The sequence below is a fragment of the Microcebus murinus genome, chromosome 5 (genome assembly GCF_040939455.1).
Source record: "Microcebus murinus isolate Inina chromosome 5, M.murinus_Inina_mat1.0, whole genome shotgun sequence".
Classification (NCBI taxonomy): domain Eukaryota; kingdom Metazoa; phylum Chordata; class Mammalia; order Primates; family Cheirogaleidae; genus Microcebus; species Microcebus murinus.
In genome coordinates, this window is record NC_134108.1 from 11,898,831 (window position 1) to 11,919,134 (window position 20,304).

Sequence of the window (20,304 nt, forward strand, 5' to 3'; positions counted from 1 at the left end):
CACTGGATGTTTTATGCCTTATCACCTGATAGGCAGTAACAGCACAGGAAGCCCTGCTTTCAGGCTGAGGATGGTGCTGAAGAAAAAACACATAAAGCATCATATGATTCTTCCCTTGACCTTGTTAGAGACTTGGTTTATTGCAGCTCAGCCATGACATATGACTCATGTACCACTCGGTACATTGTTATGGAGTTGGCTGGATTCAGAGAAATGGTGAATGTCATTTCAGTTTTTAAGGAATTGAAGTTTTGCAGTTTAGCAATTGGGTGATGACATTGTTGGACTTCACCAAACCCGTGTGGTGCCAGACTCTATCTTCTTGAAGCAGCCTCAATCTTGGTTCAACACGTGGAGCACCAGAAAGCATCAAGTTTCAACCCCCACTCCCACTTTTTTTTTTTTTTTTTAAAGATGAGAGTTGAATGAGAGACAAAACAAAGCTGCTTTTGAATCAAATGGAATGTCAAATGTCATTAATGATATATTCTCCGAATTTATGCCCGACCCATTACACTGGGTGACAGATTCAGGGTTCCCTGGGTGTAGTCTATCCTAGTGTTCCCATTTAGGACTGTGTGGAACTCATTTCAGAGAACGGTGGTTGCCATCTTTTTGGGTTTTCCTCCCCCTCCTTTGAGTTCCTGGCAAAAGGAATTCCATCTTGTTAGAGATCAAATTAAAAAAAAAAATAAAATAAAATTTGCCTTATTCTATCTGATAATCTACTTGAAAATGTCTCTTATTCCTTCACTCTTTCAACTTGTATTTATTGATTTCCTGGAATGTGCTAGACACTAGGCTAAGCCTTCTAGATGGGACAGTGGAAAGTTAGGCAAGAGCCTGCTTCTCAAGGGCTTAATCTGAAATTTTACACTTAATGTTGAATATTTTATCCAGTGGTGGATAGAAAATGCCAGTTCCAGGTTAGCTCTCCTGGCATCACTTAAGGTCGCTATGACTTCAGAGTCAGAATGTTTTAAAGCCTATAGTATGGTGGGTGGCAGTGGCTGGATACCCACTGCATTCCCATGTGATTTGTCTCCATGTTCCTCTGTCTTGGACTCTGGGCCTAAGCAGTGCCAGCAGGCCATTCTGAGGCCTTCAGTTCATTTCTTTGAAGGTTACTTGAGAGGGCTAGGATCATTCCAAGGTCAGATTAACAGTGTCTGGTGATTCTTTATCTGATTTCTTTCTTTTTGATGTGGTGCAAGACCTTGACAGGAGTCTGGACAAGGTCTTGCCACCCTCGGATTAGGTGGGACTTAGATCAGCCTCTGAAGAATGAGTGCCTTATTTTCCAGGTCATCACCCTTCTGCAGCAAACCGGCGCGAGCATCGTTTTACAGTAGTCCGACTCGTGGTGAAGATAGGCAAGAGCTACTGACTGGGGCGGGTTTGGGTACCAAGCTCTCTTTACCAGTGCTCTGCCAAGCACAACTCCTAGGCAGCTGGTAGGACATTTGAGAAATGAATGCACGAGGAGCCTTAGGAAAGGAAGTCAATTCAGGACGTTGGTGCTTGTTTTTTAAGATTGTACATCTATAAACAGGGACTTTTTTGGCCTCAGGGCCATCTTTTGTAAAGTGAAGCTCATCTTAAATGAGTCTGTTGCCCAGAAGATTAACTGGACTGGGCTGATTGGGATCAGAATTACCAGAGTTAGGTCTATAACAATGGGTTAAGCATTTGCCACACTGAGGCAAAAAGGAGCTTTGATAATTTTTTTTTTTTTTTTTAACTGACTTAAGGGACTCAAGATGGGCCATCTCCCTGTGGTGCCCAGGTTGCTGGTCTCTTAGGCGAGGCCCTGGCTGGTTGTCATGGTACAGGTTAAATATTTTCAAAAATAACTGTCACAGTTACCTGTGCATTGCATTGGACCTAGATAAAATCAAAGGGGATTTTTCTACAGTTTAGTGGGGCTTGCTAATTTCTTGTTGAGCCTCTCACTACAGTTGAGTGAGAAAATTCAGCAAGAGTGTCTTGGATTTAGTGGCTGTTCTCCCCATGTTCAAAGGTGCTATTTTTTTCTTTTGATAGTTGTAAATTATTTGAAGATTCAGCCAGTTACATAAGTTACAAAATTAAATTCTCTGACCTAGGTATGTTTGATTAGAATTTGAAATCAAAAGTTTTTCCTTTTTTCTTCTTTTGGTCATGTATGAGATATCTTAAACATAAAGAGTTCTGGGTTGTTTATATGGACAAGAATACTATGAGCAAAATATTTGACAGATTATATTCTTATATATATATATTTTTGTTGTGTTTGCAAATTAATAAGATACTATTTGTGGGAAACGAAGTCTGGACTTTGTTTTGATACTGAGGATTTTAACTTTAATCTGAAAATAAAAAAAATTAATTTTCTTTAAAGAAATTTTCTGTTGCCACTAACTTTCTATTTTAATAGCACTGTGATACCATGTAAAATAAGATCAAATGAAAATAAGATTTTGTTCTAAAAAGGGAACGGGATGACAGGGTTACAATGATGATCTTTACAAGTTAAACAGTTGGTCAGTTTTTACAAGATTAATTTTGATAGGGATATGCATAGGTTTTTTTTTTAGATGTAAAATGGCTTTTATCAGCTAATCATTTTGACAGTGTGTCTACACTCTCCCCAATAGGTTAGATGAACTAGGCTGTTCTAACTGATAGATTATGGGTTATAACAGACACTAATAAAATAGATAACCCTGTGGTCCTATGTCAGTTCCCCACACACTATATTGTCTCAGGGGACCAAAGTGCATTGTTTTATTTTTCCTGAGAACATTTTATTTCAGATGCTAGTCACCTACAGAAGAAAGAAAGAAGAAATGGAAACAGACAGGATGCGAAGGTTTAAAAAATTAAGACAAGTTTTTTGTTTCTGTTTAGTCTCCTGCGGACAAATCCCAGAAGATTCACGCCGGTGACGAAGTCATTCAGGTTAACCGGCAAACCGTGGTGAGTTTGAGTTAAGTTTCCCCTGCAGAACTTTTAATTAGCTGTAAAGCCATTTCGTTTAAATTTGCAATTTATATCTTATTTTCTGCTATTTTAACTGAGTGCTGATATGAACATATCACATCTGCATATATTTATGTCTACCTATTTTTTCTCACAAGTCTGATTTCCTCGAGACAAGTTCATAGGTTTGGTTTTTTAATTTATCATTCACGAGAAAGTCCTCCCTCCTCACTTTTTTTCGTTTGAAGGTGGGATGGCAGCTAAAAAACCTGGTGAGGAAACTGAGAGAGAATCCCACCGGCGTCGTGCTGCTGCTTAAGAAGCGTCCCACGGGCTCTTTCAACTTCACGCCTGCCCCCCTGAAGAACCTTCGGTGGAGGCCGCCTCTTGTGCAGGTGTGTGTCTAGCTTCGGCACGCGAACAGTGCTGGCCGTCCGATTTGTCTAAAAAATAAAAATAGGTTAACATGTGAAGGTGATTGGTTTCAGAAGCTTTTGTATAATTATCCTATAGTCCTTCTTATGTGAAAATCCATATTTCAGGAGTACACAGTGGAGCAGCCACTAGGCATAAATGACTAAATAATTAAGTTAAATTAAAAGTTCTTCTCCTCAGTATCACCAGCCACATTTCAGGTGCTGAATACTCACCTGTGGCTTGTTGCCACCATATTGGACAGTGCGGGTATAGACATTGCCATCATTGTAGAGCGTTCGTTCTAGTCCTTCTCCTCTCCCATTTCAAATACATACTTATATAAAGTTTGAAGACTAACCAGGGAGAGACCACATGGGGTTGAGTCTTTAGTGGTGCTTTACCAAAGCTGGGGTAGGGGCGGTGGGAGCGATCCACCCAGCAGAGAGTAGTATCACATCATTGTTTATACATTATTTAGAATTGCCCATCTGTGGTGATAATAAAAGACAAGCTGACTTTAAGTAGAGTGTTATTATTTAAGTTGTCTTCAAACACTGCACCCCTTTATTGCTTACACCTGTGTGGGCCACGCTCACTGGCTGTTGGTTAAACTTGTTAAGCCATTGGTTCTTAGTGTTTGTTTCCTACACCAAGAATGAAAAGCAACAACGTTTTAATGCCCTTTTATAATATTGAGATTATGATTTATTTCTGTCTTTTATTGTACATCTTCATGTGGAAGGAACAGTAGTCTCAAGCCATCAATTTGGACACTTTGTGATGCCCTGGACATAATGTCTACGTATGTTGCTTACATGTGTATGTAGGAGTTAAAAATATATAACACAAAGCAGAGGGTAGAGCAAGGGGGAGTATAATTAAAGTCACTTCTTATATAATAACATATTTAAATTAAAAAAATTAACAGATACAAATTTTACATATTTATAGTGTACACACAATGTTTTGAAATATGTTTACATTGTGGAATGGCTAACTCAAGCTCATTAACATGTGCATTACCTCATATGCTTACCATTTATTTGTGATGAGAGCAGTTAAAATCTATTAATGTAAGCATTAGCTTTAGCAATTCTCAAGCATGCAATACACTATTATTAACTGTAGTTACTGTGTTGTATAATAGATCTCTTGACCTTGTTCCTTCTGGCTAACTGAAACTTTATACCGTTGATCAATATCTCCTCAGTCTCTAGTAACCACCATTCTCCTCTCTGCTTCTTTGAGTTTAGCTTTTTTCGATTCCTCATATAAGTGAGATGGCATAGTATTTGTCTTTCTGTGTCTGGCTTATTTCATTTAACATAATGTCTTCCAGGCTCATCCATGTTGTCAAAAATGACAGGATTTCCTTCTTTTCTAAAGCTGAATAGTGTTCCCTTGTGTATATGTATATCACGTCTTCTTTATTCACTTATCTGTTGCTGGACGTTTAGGTTGACTGCATATCTTGGCTGTTGTGAATCATGCTGCAGTGAACGTTGGAGTGCAGATATCTCTTCAACATACTGATTTCATTTCCCTTAGATATATACCCAGCAGTGGGATTGCTGGATCATACTGTAGTTCTATTTTTAATTTTGGAGGGAACCTTCATACTGTTTTCCTAAATGGCTGTACTAATTTACATTCCCACCAACAGCATGCAAGGATTCCGTTTTCCCCACATCCTGGCCAACACTTATCTTTTGTCTTTTTGATAATAGTCATCCTAACGGATGTGAGGTGATATCTCATGTGGTTTTAATTTGCATTTCACTGATAATTAGTGAGGTTGAACATTCGTTCATGTACCTGTTGGCCATCTGTATGTTGTCTTTTGAGAAATGTCTATTCAGATCCTGTGTCTATCTTTTAATCAGGTTACTTCTTTTCTTGCTATTGAGTTGAGTTCCTTATATATTTTGAATATTATCTCCTTATCAGATGTGGATTTGCAAATATTTTCTCCCGTTTTGTAGGTTGTCTCTTTACTCTGTTGATTGTGGTTTTTGCTGTGTAGAAGCTTTTTAGTTTGAAATGATCCTGTTTGTCTGTTTTTGCTTTTTTTTTTACCTGTGCTTTTGGAGTTATATCCAAAAATCATTGCCTGTAACTGAGAATATTGATCATAATACCCCAGCTGCTTCTGTTCGCATTGATCGGTATAAAATTTAAACATGTTTTTTATTTTTTGGAATTCTCAGAATGTGATACTTAATATCATAGAGGTGCTTAATTCCTCATGGGTAATTGATGTAGTGCCTAAATGCTAGATCTGCCAGTTAATTGGTGCACGGGATAAATGTTGGCTTCCAAAGAAGGAGAGATAGGTGTGGACCGTGTGGGTGAAGGCACCTCTTCCTGAAGAAGTAGGAGCATCTTGGAGCCTGGAAGGGTAGGTGGGGTTTGGATTGGCAAATGCGGCTGTGTATCATAGAGGAGATGAATGGCATTCTTTAAACACACTCGTCCACAAAACATGGCTATACTGCCAGCAAGGAAGAGCAGTGTCTTAGATAAGGCTTCCTAGAAACAGAGTCTGAGACAGAGATTCTTGTGAAAGCAATTTTTGAGGATGTGTGTTTCCAGTAAAACTTGGAAGGAGGAAGGCAGAATGAGGAATGGGAGGCGGCAAGGATGCCATCTAACCTTGGCCTGGTGGACAGGACGAAGGATCCTGGTGTAACCACTCTGCTACAAGCTCTGGGGGCCCTGTTTGGGAGAGGCGGCTGTCAGCTGAGGGCCATTCTTCAGAGAAGGGGCAGCTGTGAGCTGTGATCCTCCCAGCAGCTGGGGGGTGGTACTGGCTGGTATAGAGATCTAGGTGGGCTCCACAGCCCCTACCACAAGGAATGGGTAGCTCAGACTCCCGGGAGCCAAGGGTAGGGGGTAAAGTTGGACTGGTGGCTGAGACCGTGTAGTGGCAGGCATGAGTGCCAGGCTAAGGAGCTTGGGCTTCACCCTACAGGAAACTGTCTTCATGTGGTCTTCCCTCTGTGTGTGTGTGTGTGTTCTACTCTCTTCTCACAGGGACACCAGTCAGATTCGACTAAGCCTGCCCTAGCGACCTGCATTTTAACTTAATTACCTATTTAAAAATCCTTTCTCCAAATGCAGTCACATTCGGGGGTACTGCAGGGTTAGGTCTTGAACTTATGAATTTAAGGCAAGGAGGGGGGGCTAAATTCAGCCCATAATACTATTTAAATACCAGAAACACCAGATGGGAGGCTGTCGCATATATCTAGGTGCCGGGTGACATGGTCCTGCTGGCTGGTGATGGGTGATTCAGTGAAAGACTGACAATGCCCCAGGTCCTGGGGGGTGGGGAGCAGCAGAGGAGCTCACGGAGCCGCACAGCCGAGTGAGCCTGAGGGTGGCCCCGGACTCAAACCCCTTGAGTTCAAGTCCCAGCTCTGCCACTTATTAGCTGTGGGGCCTTAGATAAGGCATTTAGTCTTCCTAAGCCTCACTCTCCTAATTAATGTGTTGACTATTAGAAAAGGTTTTGGGGTAAGGGTGAGGAGGGCCAGCAAGGCAGGAGAGAAGCCAGGTGTCCAGTGTGACGGGGAACCTGGGTGGTGACACAAATTAGAAAATCAGGAGAGCCATTGGAAGGAAGAGATGATAGGTATTTTGAGCATAACTGCATTCGAGGTGACAGAGGAAAAGTCCCGTGGGTGTGTTCAGACCATACGTGAAAGTTAATTTTACATGCAGGCTAGCAGTAGTCCCTTGACTTCCGGGAATTCACATGAGAAGGGACACTTTTCCAATTTCTCTGGTTTTGCCTATCTTCCTGCCAAGTGCCACCAGCTGTGCAGTTTGGGGAAGAGGCAATGATGAGAGATGGAGACACGGAGTTTTGCATGTGACACGGGGAGATGATCGTCATCAAGAGGCGGAGGCCATTTTCAGCTTAGCGATCAAGTGTTCTCGTGAAGTGCCCAGGATGTTTCCAGAATGTAAACTTCAGCAGACAAGTACTCTGTGGACTTGCTCAGCCCTGATGCTTTTCTGGGCTTTATTCTTCAGTGTTCTCTCTGCCTGGAAGCCCACTGTAGGGAGCCCTTCAGTTCTTTTCCATTTCATTAGTGTTGCTCTGGCACAGAAAAGGTGTTCCTGTCTCTCCGTGACTCGGTATCTCTCCTGAACATGAGCTGTCACCCCGTGAATCTCCTGGTAGTCATTCCGAGATCCTTCACACCAGCTGTTCAGTCCTCCCAGTGCTTGGAGCTCAGTGCCTGGTCTCACCTCTGGGAGAGCTTCCTACACAACCTGGGGTTACAGGTGGCTTCTTATGTCCACCAGGGCCTAGCACTGTTCTCGCCTTCACCAAACGTTTCATGCCTTGACACTAAGATTTTCTTGCTGTTTCTTTACCACCCAGAGAAAGTTTATCATTGTTGTCACCGTTAGACTATAGAAAAGATAAAATTGAGCGTCTCACACAAGATTGTAAAAACCAAGGCCTTTGAGACCCGTAACATAATTAAAATTAAGCTATCTGGATTTTAAATATTTAAAACTGACTTGTATGTATGTGTATATATTAATATGTGTGTGTGTGTGTATATGTATATATACATACAGCACAAAATTAGACGGTATAAGGCTGTGTGCTTACTACATGAAAGCAGTGTCCTAAGGCCTTTACGCGCGTTATCTCACTTAATTCTCACAGGTACACTGTGTTGGTACTATTCTTGTCCCTATTTATTCTCATTTTATAAATGAGGCACAGGGAAGTTGAGTATTTGCTCAGTGATACACAGCCAATGAGAAGTCTAACCGGGATTACACCCGAGTTCCAAGGCCACACGCAGTCAGTCGTAGCATTGCTAGTGATTCTCATGAACTAACTCATCTAATCCTCACTGCACCTCTATGCGAGAGGTACTGTCAGTGTCACAGAAGGGGAAACTGAGGCACTGGTGTTTCTATGATTTGCTCAGAGACAGAATTACAGCCCTGGCTCCTGAGGCTCTGCTTCTCACCACCATGTGTCCAGTCTTTCAAAACTCTCAGCTCATTCTGAGCATTTCAAAGAAGAATAGAAGTGAAATAGTTCAGCTATAAGCACCTGCAGCCCCTGTTCACACGCAAGGCTGGTGTTGGTTTGGGGGAGGGGAAGGAGTCCGGAGAATCATCTCCGAGTTGACCTCTGCCCTTTTGTATGCCCTGCGTGGCTCCTGTTCCAGACCTCGCCTCCGCCCACGACCAGCCAGTCCCCAGAAAGCACGATGGACACCTTGCTGCGGAAGGAGAAGCCGGCCATCCTGGACCTGTACATCCCTCCCCCGCCGGCCGTGCCCTACTCGCCCCGGTACGTTCAGATCCTCGGCTCCCGCCGGTGTGGATTCTAGGTGGCCGTGTAAAGACCACGGAGGGTCTTGAGAGAGGAAGCTGCTGACTACGCTGTGGCAGGGCTGCATCTTGAAACTGCCATTAAAAAGTGGGGATGGGCCGGGCGTGGTGGCTCACACCTGTAATCCTAGCAGTCTGGGAGGCCGAGGTGGGTGGATTGCTCAAGGTCAGTTCAAAACCAGCCTGAGCAAGAGCGAGACCCCGTCTCTACTATAAATAAAAAGAAATTAATTGGTCAACTGATATATAATATATATATTATATATAATGTATATTATATATTAATATATATTTATATATATACAAATTAGTCGGGCATGATGGCGCATGCCTGTAGTCCCAGCTACTTGGGAGACTGAGGCAGGAGGATCACTTGAGCCCAGGAGTTTGAGGTTGCTGTGAGCTAGGCTGATGCCACGGCACTCACTCTAGCTGGGGCAACACAGTGAGACTCTGTCTCAAAAAAAATTAAAAAGTGGGGAGTGCAAAAACACGGTTAGACGGAATGAACAATATTTGACGGCACAACGAAGTGACTATAATCAACAATAAGTTAGGGTAGACTTTAAAGTCACTACAAGACTAGAATTGGAATGTTCCTAACACAAAGAAAGGATAAATACCTGAGGTGTGATGCATACCTCAATTGCCCTGATTTGATTAATTCACATTGTATGACTATATCAAAATATCACTTGTGCACTGTAAAGATATACAGCTATAATATTATGTATCCATAATAATTAAAAATAAAAAAGAAATTTATATTATTTCTAAAAAAAAAAGAGAGTGCAATAAAAAAAGTGTGATCAGCCTTACTATACAGGAATGTTGGTGTTTTATGGGGAATCTAGGTTTTATGGGGCTTGAAGCTATACAATTTGGTGAGAAGGGGGCCCTTTAAGAAAAGAATTCAGAAATATCTTACTTTTGAAAAATTTACAAAAGCATATCCTGCTCCTAAGGCCTTGGAAGGGTCTGTTTTCGGGACCCTGCAGCTTAAGTTTCATTAACTCCCTGGTAAATTCATCTTTTAAATTGATTCCTTGAAGGAAGATCATAAAATACTTCTGTGAGACTAATTAAAGTTACAGCTTGATTTTGTTGAGAAAGGTGTGTTTCTCATAGAACTTAAAAACACCCCAGGTGAGTGTAGGCATGGATGTTTCATATTTATGTGTGAGTGTGTATTACAAAGTCTTCAAGATAGTTGCTTTTTTAATGGCTGTCTTAAATGCCATGTGGTTTAATGAGGGTGATATATAAAGGGTAGGAGACGATTTAGGTGTGATCTAGGCTTGTTTTTTTTTCAGTTTGCATATTGACGTATGCTGATAAAACTAGAGAACCCGGCTCATTTATTCAGCATGTATTTCCGGAGTGTTGAGCCTCAGTTGCCATCTGACACAAAACACACTTGCTCCTAGAGGACTTCCGGTGTTTTGATTCGACTATTGAAGAAGAAATTGAGAAATACATAATTGTGCTATACTATTTGATGGAACAAAATTCAGGCTGAATTTATTACAGTGACATTTTACTTCACGTTGGAGTTTTTCATTAGTTTTTGCTTGAGGCTGAGCTATTTGCTTCCATTGTGTTTCTTCTGTGTTGGGTTCAGAGAGGGTCGTCTTCCTCTCCCTGAGTCTCACTTTACTCAGAACTTATTACAGCATGGAGAGAATTCCCCTCAAGTGGCCAGGCCATTCTGGGTCACCGGATCTTAAGTGTGTTTGAAGCTGCAGCTAGTTGTTGCCCGTGCACATGGAGAGCACAGAGTTTTACTAACCACTGACGTGTGGATGGTTCTGTCAGAAACGGTAGGGAGATGCCCTCTCCTGACCTGAAATACTGTTGTCTAGGCCTCCGTGAGAGATCACTGGAGTAGTGGCAAGAGAAGGGTTTTATGTAGGTAGTGAGGGACTAGATTAAACTAACTGGGGGAGTCACTCTTGAGAGCTTGTGCACGTACACACACACACACACACACACACACACACACACACACACACACACACCACTAATGAAGGATATTTTCTGAGGAATAAAAAATGCAAACGAGTTACAGAGAAATGAGCAGTGAGTCATGGAAGCTTTGTGAATGGGGGAATTATATGCTAGGTTTAAAGGTGTGGAAGGAGATAGATTCTTGGGTGGGAGGGGTAGGCGGAGTGCCAGGCCCACCTGGGAATACCACACACGGGCAAGGCTGATCATTAGATTGCTTTGGGACTCCATCGATTCTGTATGTTGTCTAGTAGTTTCTGTACTGATTGCCTAATGGAATTTATTAAATGCAAATAGTTTAGCCAGCTGGCGCTTGGATTCAGCCACATTTAATTTAAATTTTATTGTTAACTGACAGAATTAGGATAGAATTGGTGATCCCACTTTTGCTGATTTCTGTAGTATTTAGGTCCTAAAAGAGTCACTCTGCATTGGTTACTATCAAGGCTCCTTTGTGTTTTTTAACATAATTTTCAAATCTAACAACTTAATTGTACATCAAGAGTCTTTTTTGCTGGATCTTGGCAAAGATACTACTCTTAGCATGAGAAAAATGGTTCAATAGATCATACCTTACTGTGTGATTGCTGTAGTACACAGGAGATTCAAACTATAGGAGAGAAACACGGGAAAACTAGAGCTTTTTTCTCAAAGCTATTATTTGTTTAGACATGTGTGAAAAAAAATTACACTTACTCTTCTTTAATAGGATCATGATATTTACTCTTATTTAATAAGATCTGTATGCATATGAGGGGCAACTGGGGTTGTAAAAAGGAATGCTTTTTCCTCCAGGGGCAAAGGAGAATTTAAATTTTCTCAGTGTGTGCTAGAGGTAGCATGATTCCTATAATTTCCTCAGGATGAGAGAATCTTTGTAAGTAACTTAATTACTGCACATTATCTTCCAGGGATGAGAATGGGAGTTTTGTTTATGGAGGATTCAGTAAGTGTAAACAACCACTGCCTGGTCCTAAGGGTTCAGAGTCCCCGAATTCCTTCTTGGACCAGGAGAGCCGGAGACGAAGGTTCACCATCGCTGATTCCGATCAGTTGCCCGGGTATTCAGTAGAAACCAATATTCTGCCCACAAAAATGAGAGAGAAAACACCATCTTATGGTAAGTTTCCCGAGTGTTTGTTTTGTTCTGCAGTTGGCTTTTACTTCTCTTCCCCACCCCCTTCCTTATTTGGAGCTGTTGGATGAATTTGGCAGACTTCAAGGGGTAATCTGAGGAAAACATAAACCTCAATGAAATTCTAAGTATGAGACCTTTATTCATCTCTCTAAAGCGAAGCCTTGTTGAGTCATCGCCCCGCCTGGCATCAAAGCCCGGCTGAGTGAGATCATATTACAGTTTTAACTTTCAGTGTCTGGGGTTTTAACTTCGGAGCTGCTAGAGGCAGACCCAAGTTTAGCACACCTCTGTCCTAACTGCTTGCTGTGGAAATACAGTGCTTTCAAATACTTGGCTTATTTGAAAAATTTCTTTATTGCTTCCACTTAAGTGGGTATGCTATTGTGGGGTCTGAGTCACAAATAAAGGGAACGATTCTCTAAAGTCCCCAAACTCGTCAACCTTGCCATCTTCCTTTTTGTCCTTGTGAAGGGAAGCCCCGGCCCTTGTCCATGCCTGCGGATGGGAACTGGATGGGCATCGTGGACCCTTTCGCCAGACCGCGAGGTCACGGCAGGAAAGGTGAGTCTAATCTCAGCAAACCCAAAGGCCCCAAACGGGGAGTCAGAGGACCCAGGCCTTCATTTCAGTTCTTTTCCTAAATGTGTTGTATTAACTAGATAGAGTACGTAATGTCGCTGGGTCCCATTTTCTCATCTATAAAATCAGGATGGCTGAAGGAAGGTCTCTCAGATCCTACTTATTTCTAGAATGGCAAAATTACATAATCCTCGTTAGTGACTGTAAATCTCCTAGTTGGCACTGTGTGTTATAAAAGGGTTGTAGACACGAATGGTCTACTTTTTAAACAAGGAGAAATAAATTCTTCATTAAACAATCTTATCCTACATTTTATGACTATGATTATTGGAGTCTGTTTGATTTCAGATGAGCAAACATGGATTTTTTTTTCTTTTCTTTCGGATCCTTCTTGTGTTAGAGAGTAATTACTATTTGAAAAGAAATTTGTGTTTAATTCACCCTGTAATCAAAGTTACTGGTTGTTACACTAGTGTTGAGGGAAATGTTTGAAAACATTCTTTTTTGTTTTTTTTTTTGCTAGATGACGCTTGATTATTAACATTGGCAAAGCATGACAATATTGTTTTTGCAGTGTTGAAACAAAGAGCAGGTGAAAAGTTAAAGTACGTTAGGCTTCAGATAGTAAAAGGAAGAAGAAAAAAAATTCTGGAGGCCTAACCTTGCAAAGGGATCAGCCCCTGACAACTACTAGGGACTTGGCAAAGTTTGTCACTTAAGTACCCATGTCACCTGGATTATGCTGAAGTGACAAAGGGACAAAGTGCCTATGTATGGTTCAAGATACCCTTAGTTATTAACATATGAATATCCGTGGAGCAGTCAGCAGGTGGCAGGGCTGTCCTTTGTTTAGATTTAGAAATGTTAGCATCCTCATTGCCATTCTCATGAACCTAGATTTAGCCTTTTATTTCTTTTATATATTGAGAGAGGAAACATGGGGGTTGAGGAGTGTGACATTAGGAAATGGAAAATTACGTGCCCTACCCCACTCATCCTTCCACAAATTTCTTGCATGATTGTTTTAGAATAAAAGATATCTATCTGCACTTGGCCACTTAAAAAAAAATAACAGCTTTATTGGGATATAACTCAGCATAAAGTTCACCCTTCTAAAGTGTACAATTAGGTGGTTTTTAGTATATTCACAGAGTTGTGCATCAATCCCCACTAACTAAATCCAGAACATTTTCACCACGCCAGAAAGACACCCGGTATCTTTCAGCAGTCACTTCCAATTCCCTCCTTCCCCAGCCCCCGACAGTCACGGATCTACTTTGTGTCTGTGGATTTGCCTATTTTGGACATTTCATATAAATAGATGTATACAAATTTGTGGATTTTTGACAATGGGTACCTTTTAAAAGTGGCTTTCCCCTTTTTGATCACAAAAGCAAAACAAGCACATTGAAAAACATCTAGAAGGCATGAGAAAGTAAAACTTACCCGGAATCTGCTTCCCTAACCTAGAAATAATAATTGTTAATGTTTTGTGTGGTTTCTGTTTGTTCGTATATTTACATTTATACAATTAGAAAAATGTGCAGAATAGAAGAAATAGATGTTCAATAATATTATGTAAAGTGAATATTATCTAGACCATGTATTTTATATAGTTGCATTAATAGTCTGTCTTATGGCTGTAGCACCTATTTAGTCTGCTACTGTTGGAAATTTAAGTTATTTGCTTTTATTCCCCCCAATTATAAATTTTTCTGCAAGCATTCATATACATAGATCTCTGCACCTTTTGGGCAGTAGAATTTCTGGGTCAAAACAATAATACATGCTGCCAAAGTATCCTGAATTTTCAGTTTCTAGTCAGTTTCTTAAACATCCCCCTATCCTAGGGAAGGCTCATTCTTCCGTGTTCAGGAATGTCGCAAGCACTGCAGGGCATTACAATCTTTGATGGAGGCATGCTGAAGGAGAGTCACCCTTTATTCCGGGTGACAGTGTACCTTGTGCTGGCTGCCGCAGGCATGAGCAAGGACAGATGGGAATCATGTGACCTTGCTGTCATTGTTTCATGATCTCAAGTGAAATTATGAAAATTCTTACACCAGTTAAGAAGTACAGGCTCTCTGAGTCTGCTCTGCCCGTGTGTTACCTCTTAGGGGCTAATATAACCTAAAGCACGAGGGACCTCTTCCATTTCTGCTTTCTGAACACCCGTGGGGTGGGCTTAGCGAGGCCTTGTAGCCCATCCAGGCTGGAAAGCAGGGCATGGTGCCCGCCGTGAGAGTGGAGGCAGAAGCCTAGGCCAGCCGAGGGCTCCCCAACCCCCGCGAAAAGCACCATGGTGCAGCGGATTGTGATTTTAATGGGCTTTGTCTGAAAACAGGGGAAGATGCCCTTTGCCGCTATTTCAGTAACGAGCGGATTCCTCCCATCATCGAAGAGAGCTCCTCCGCCCCGTACCGGTTCTCCAGACCCACGACGGAGCGGCACCTGGTCCGCGGTGCCGACTACATCCGAGGGAGCAGGTGCTACATCAACTCAGATCTCCACAGCAGCGCCACGATTCCGTTCCAGGAGGAAGGGACCAAAAAGAAAGCTGTCTCCTCGGCCTCAAAGTCCTCGTCCACAGAACCGTCCCTGTTGGTCAGCTGGTTTACTCGCCTGAAACTGTTGACTCACTGAGAGCTGCCCTGCTCTGGGACCCCCGGCCCCTGCTCCCAAGTGCCTTGCGTCCGCAGCGGACACACTCTTCTGATTTCATCCACAGTATTATGGAATGCGTTGGTTTTTTTTTTTTTTTTGAAAAGTTGTATACTGCCCATCTTGGAAGTTTGAAATAATGAGATGGGAACACATGCAGAGGATCTTAGGGTGCTGGCTTGTCGGGGCGCAGGAGGGAAATGGGTAGAGCCTTATCCTCTTGCTTCCCCAGAGACAGAACATGGAGACACGCTCTGTAAATTGGACTCATGGCCAGAAACGTTATGGTCATTGTGAGGAACTGGTGGCATTGTTCTTTTTGGGGGAAGGGGGGACTAAAATTGGAGGCTCTTGTCATACAAATATGTTGGTTTGTGGTCCAACGTCTTTACCTGAAAAAGCCAGTGGAGGAGACATCTTTGTTTTGATTTTTATGGCTATATGCCATATTTGTAAGTGTAGCAGCTTTGACTTTGAAATAACATGTGACAAGTGTCTGATGCTCTTTCAGAGGAGAGGTTTAAGTGCAGGTCTGTTACACTTGATTAATTCCCTTCTTCATAACAGTCTCAGTATAGGTCAGTTAACACAGAAACACGTGAACATGTTTTGATAGAGCTTATTACACACAAAGAGGTTTATGGTTATTCCTGAGGGGTGCCGTTGTTGTTGTTATATATTATTGTCTTTAAGGGAAAGAAGCAATAAGATTTGCTGACAGCCAAAGTATCATTCAGAAAAGTGAAGCAACGAGATTTAGGTTTATGAGAGAGACATCAGTTTGCATTTTGACCTGTTCAATGTCTATCTTCCAGAAAAGAATGTACAATTCTTTAAAATTGTACATATTTTGCTAATTAGAAATATCTTGGAAAGCCTTGTGGTCACTAATTTTCAACTAACATCAGGTATTTTGAAAAAGTGTGTCTGGATATTAACTCTTGTTTAAACTGAATGTATGATATTTTGTTAGAATGGAAAAGTACTATCTTGTTAATTTAAGTGTTTTAAATATAGTTGTATATTTTTCTTACTCTTAGTCACATGTAATTGAAATATTTCTGTTTTGCGTCATACACAAAGCTGATGAAAAAAAGCATTCAGGGTGTTTTCAGATTAGCACGCGACCACCATGGCTGTTGTGAGCAGGGCACTGTTGTCACAAAACGAAACGAACCCTCCCAGGCATTTTGGGTTTTCTTGGATTAGAAATGGAGGAGGAGGAGAAGTGTGTGTAAAGTACAGTTACATGAGGGGAATTTTTCAAGGTATATTCCTGGGCAGAGGCAGTATCCTCTACTCCAAAACACTGTCTCTCACACGGCTGGAATTGTTGACTACAGTTTGCCGAACTACCTGGAGTTCAACCCATGAGAGAGTCACTGGTGTTAGGAAACGTCTTCCTTTAAAATGCTTCTGGTGGGGTTAAAGGAGCTAGCAAACACTCCTCTGTTAGCATGACTGAGTTCAGCCAGGCTGTTTTCCTGTCAGTCTAAGGGAACTGCAGCGAAGGTCTGGGTGTTTCATGGGAGCTCTAAGGATGTCTGGACAGAAGCAGCCTGGCGTGTGTGGTCCACCAGGTGCTTGGCGTGCGCTGTCAGGGTGGGGAGTGGGGGAGGAGGTCTAGCGTGGGGCACTGGTGATGAGGGGAGCCAGCCCTGCCCATCCTGCTAGGGGCTGGAGCTGGTGCTTTGCCTGGGAAGTCGGGTGGCAGCACTTCCTCTCGCCCCCAGGAAGTCTGGGAAGACCCTTGGCGCTGTAGGTCTGCTGTGTAATGAGTTCAATGGCTGCGGAGAACTTAGCTGGCAGGTTAGCCCCTTTTTGTGTGTGTGGAGAAAATGCCACTTGTGAATTGAATAGCCATCCTCAAATGCATCTTCAGAAGTCAGTCTTCCCTGTAGGCAGTGCCCAACCAGATGGGCGCCCTTCAGCCTCTGTTCCCTGAGGCCTGAGGGGCAGCCAGAGAAGTTTCTGGGGTTCTCTACCTTCAGTCAGCCTCCTCAGCTTCATTTTTATTTTTATTTGGGGTTTTTCTCCTGAATTGGGTTTGAACGATGTATTGCTGATAAAAAAAAAAAAAAGAGTTTGTAAACCTTTCCTATTGAAATATGTAAACGATAGTTTGATATGGATTTCTTAGAAATTAATAGAAACCGCCTTGCCTCAGTAGTAATCCAGGTTACATGGTGGACGTGTGTTTACATATGAAGATGCAGGATGATACTTTTTGACATGATACTTTAAAACAGTGTTTTCTTTTTTTAACTCTATCAGACCCAACTCAACACCCACCCCTTTTTATAGTAAATATTTTATAACACCACTTTATGTAATCAAATGGAAATCATGGATGATAAAACTTACCTTCACACATAAAAGCATCACCTCATTTAGTATTTTGAAATGGAACTAAGAGGTAATATATCTGGCCTCTAAACATGCATATCAATATGATGTCCTAACTGAAATATAAACAAATATAAAGATTTTATAATGAAATAATTATTTTAATATGTAAATGCTCTGGCATGATTATATTATAAGATGTAATGAGATAATGAAATAAGGCACATACTTTGTGTGTATAAATATAAATATATAAAAAAATCACTGTGAACACGGTAGTTATCAATGCAGACCAATATAGGCCTGCTACCTTGGCAATTCAATGCCAGGGATGGGATTGATGTCAGAAATATGATTTACTAGAATGTGGTCCATTCTTGACAAGGTTCTAGGCAAAACCGGAGTTTATAATGGTTTTGCTCATGTAGTGCTTGCTGTGTGGCTGGCATTGTTCTCAATACTTTCCTAACAACTTCATGAGAGAGTGGTGGTGTTCCCATTTTACATATGAGCAAGTCATCTGCTAGCTGCCCTAGCTGTCTACTAATAATGGCAGAGCTGAGATGAAGATTAAACAGCGCGTCTCTGGCATCCTTGCTCGTAATCACTTTGCTGTACAGGCTTCCTTCCATTTATAGAATCCTCTAACTACATTCCTGATAAATCCAAAGCATATTAAAACTGGGCTAAAAATTCCCTGAGTGTTTATATGTAAAATGAAATTATAGATTCATGATTGTAAACTGGGTTTCCATCTACACGAACATTTGGTGGGGCGATTCAAAGTTGCGCTGACAGGAGACAGCTCTTTGCAGTGAGGGGTCCAGTCTGCAGGAGCTGTATAGCATGGGTGCTCCCACAGATAAATGCAAGCGGTGGCCGCCTGTCATTGGCACCTCCCATGCTCTCCCATTTCCAAAACTGCCTCTAGGGGGCGGTACCATCCCCTTCAGGACAAGTGTTTTAAAGTGTTTCTCAGTCTATTTATTTGTTCATTTTCTGACTCTAACTTCCTCTCACAGTTCTTTCCCCACCAAACCTGAAGTTTTAGAATCTGTTTTATGAGTTTTTTATTTTTGCATTTTTTCCCCTGAAAGCCAACTCTTTGTTGCCTACTCAGATCCAAAGACTACAAACATCCCCAAATTTCAGTTTGCTAACCTTTATGTACTGACACATAACTTTTCATTCCCCAAAGAGCTCTAATAAGTAAATCTGTTTGACATTTGAATGTTAGCAGAGCACGACCCTCGTGTTGCCTTTTTGCCACCATAGACATGAATGGGGTAGGGTGTTGACCCGACTTGAATGTTTCTCCTGTTGTAACACGTGATTAGACCAGTGATTCATATTTTGTCCCCACCCTTGTTAGTAAAATCACTGCATCATTTCCTTTCGGATAAAAGAGAGTACTGCAAGCTACTGTGAGGAGGATGCTCTGTGGCTAGCGCATGCTCCGGCACAGGCTTCGGAAATTGGAAGAAAAGGCGAGTGGCAGCAGGCAGGTGAGACCTGCTCTTTATTGTCGGGGGGATACAGCAGAGGCAAAAAGCATGTCCGAGAACATGGCGAGTGCTTATGTATGGCTCTGAACAATAGTGGCAACATGCCACGGGAAAGCATAATCCCGTGGGTTCACACAGGAGATAACACCTTGGTTACATGAGTGTGCTGACTCACGCCTCCCCAGAAGACCAGCTAACTGAGGGGGCCGGGCCGGAAAAAACACTGCGCAGTCATCTTAGTGTGGCCTAAGAAACCTGTTGCCTATACAAATGCAGTTCCCCTTGCATTCCACCTCCTAGGTAATAGGTTTCTCCACCAAGACACAGGCCCATAGGGAGGCCCTTGGCTACAAAGGCCACAACAATACAGGGAACAACACAGTATTACCAGACCACAGCCAGTAGCTCCTACCACTAAAAGGGTCCAACGCCGGGAGGATGAGAGACGTTCCCACCATTGCTGTAGTGGGTCTCCAGTTGTCTGTTGGATGGCCTGTACCTCCCCATCAACTTCCTTCAATGTGGAGGAAATATTCTGGTGATCAGGTATATATACACAATATTCAGTGCATGTGCCTCCTTGAGCTGCAGTGTGGAGATCAAGGGCCATGTAGTTTTTCAAAACCATGTTCCTCACATCCGTGACTTCACCCACCAGGTCAAGGCCTGCTGGGTTTGAGTCAGGGCCCAAGCAGTAGCTCCGCTAGGGCATTCATACCTTAATGGCTCCACCCCCAGGGGAAAAGATAGCTGCCAGGCAGAATGAGCGTGGAGTCCGTTTCACCCAGTGCCAGCAGGAGAACACAGCATCCCAGTTATGTGGCCTTTCAGTAAAGGTGGGGAGGACCTTCCCCGGGACATGGTCGTGCCCATGTGCACCTCAAGTGGACCTTCCCGTTGAATGAGTGGGAAGATAAAGCCACCCATACTGGGCAGTGCCCTACTGGCCAACCTTGGGCTTTTCATGTAGGTAACCAGACAGTGAGATCCTTAAACATGGCCCAGTTATCAGTGCAGACATGCAAAGGGCATGGCTTGCATGTGACTACAATCCACACAGCACACAATTCAGTCCATTGGCTGCTCTGCCCCTGCCCTGTTTCAAACCAAGTTTCATCATGATTCAACTGGATGGCCACTGCTGTCCCTTGGGCTAAGGGGCTCATGACTGCATCCATTGGTATACCAGGCCTCCACTGGAGGGGGACCCTGTCCTTTAAGGTTTGGGCTGTCTTCCCTAGCTATTACCATGGTCTGAGGGTCAGCTTCAGACACAAATTCAACAGGACCCAGTACTGTCTACAACTCTGCAGTTAAAGG

The 20,304-nt window shown here is 42.4% G+C and overlaps 1 protein-coding gene across 1 annotated transcript in view; it reads left to right on the top strand.

Annotated features, from left to right (window-relative positions):
* CNKSR3 (CNKSR family member 3) overlaps positions 1-18,462 on the top strand; it is a 92,518-nt gene extending 74,056 nt beyond the window's left edge. The window contains exons 8-13 of the mRNA XM_012759859.3: positions 2,890-2,958; positions 3,210-3,356; positions 8,583-8,707; positions 11,667-11,875; positions 12,365-12,454; positions 14,817-18,462. Of these exons, the coding sequence (XP_012615313.1) occupies positions 2,890-2,958; positions 3,210-3,356; positions 8,583-8,707; positions 11,667-11,875; positions 12,365-12,454; positions 14,817-15,115 (939 nt within the window). The 3' untranslated portion in view covers positions 15,116-18,462. The remainder of the gene's footprint in view (positions 1-2,889; positions 2,959-3,209; positions 3,357-8,582; positions 8,708-11,666; positions 11,876-12,364; positions 12,455-14,816) is intronic.
* Positions 18,463-20,304: the final 1,842 nt, after the last annotated feature.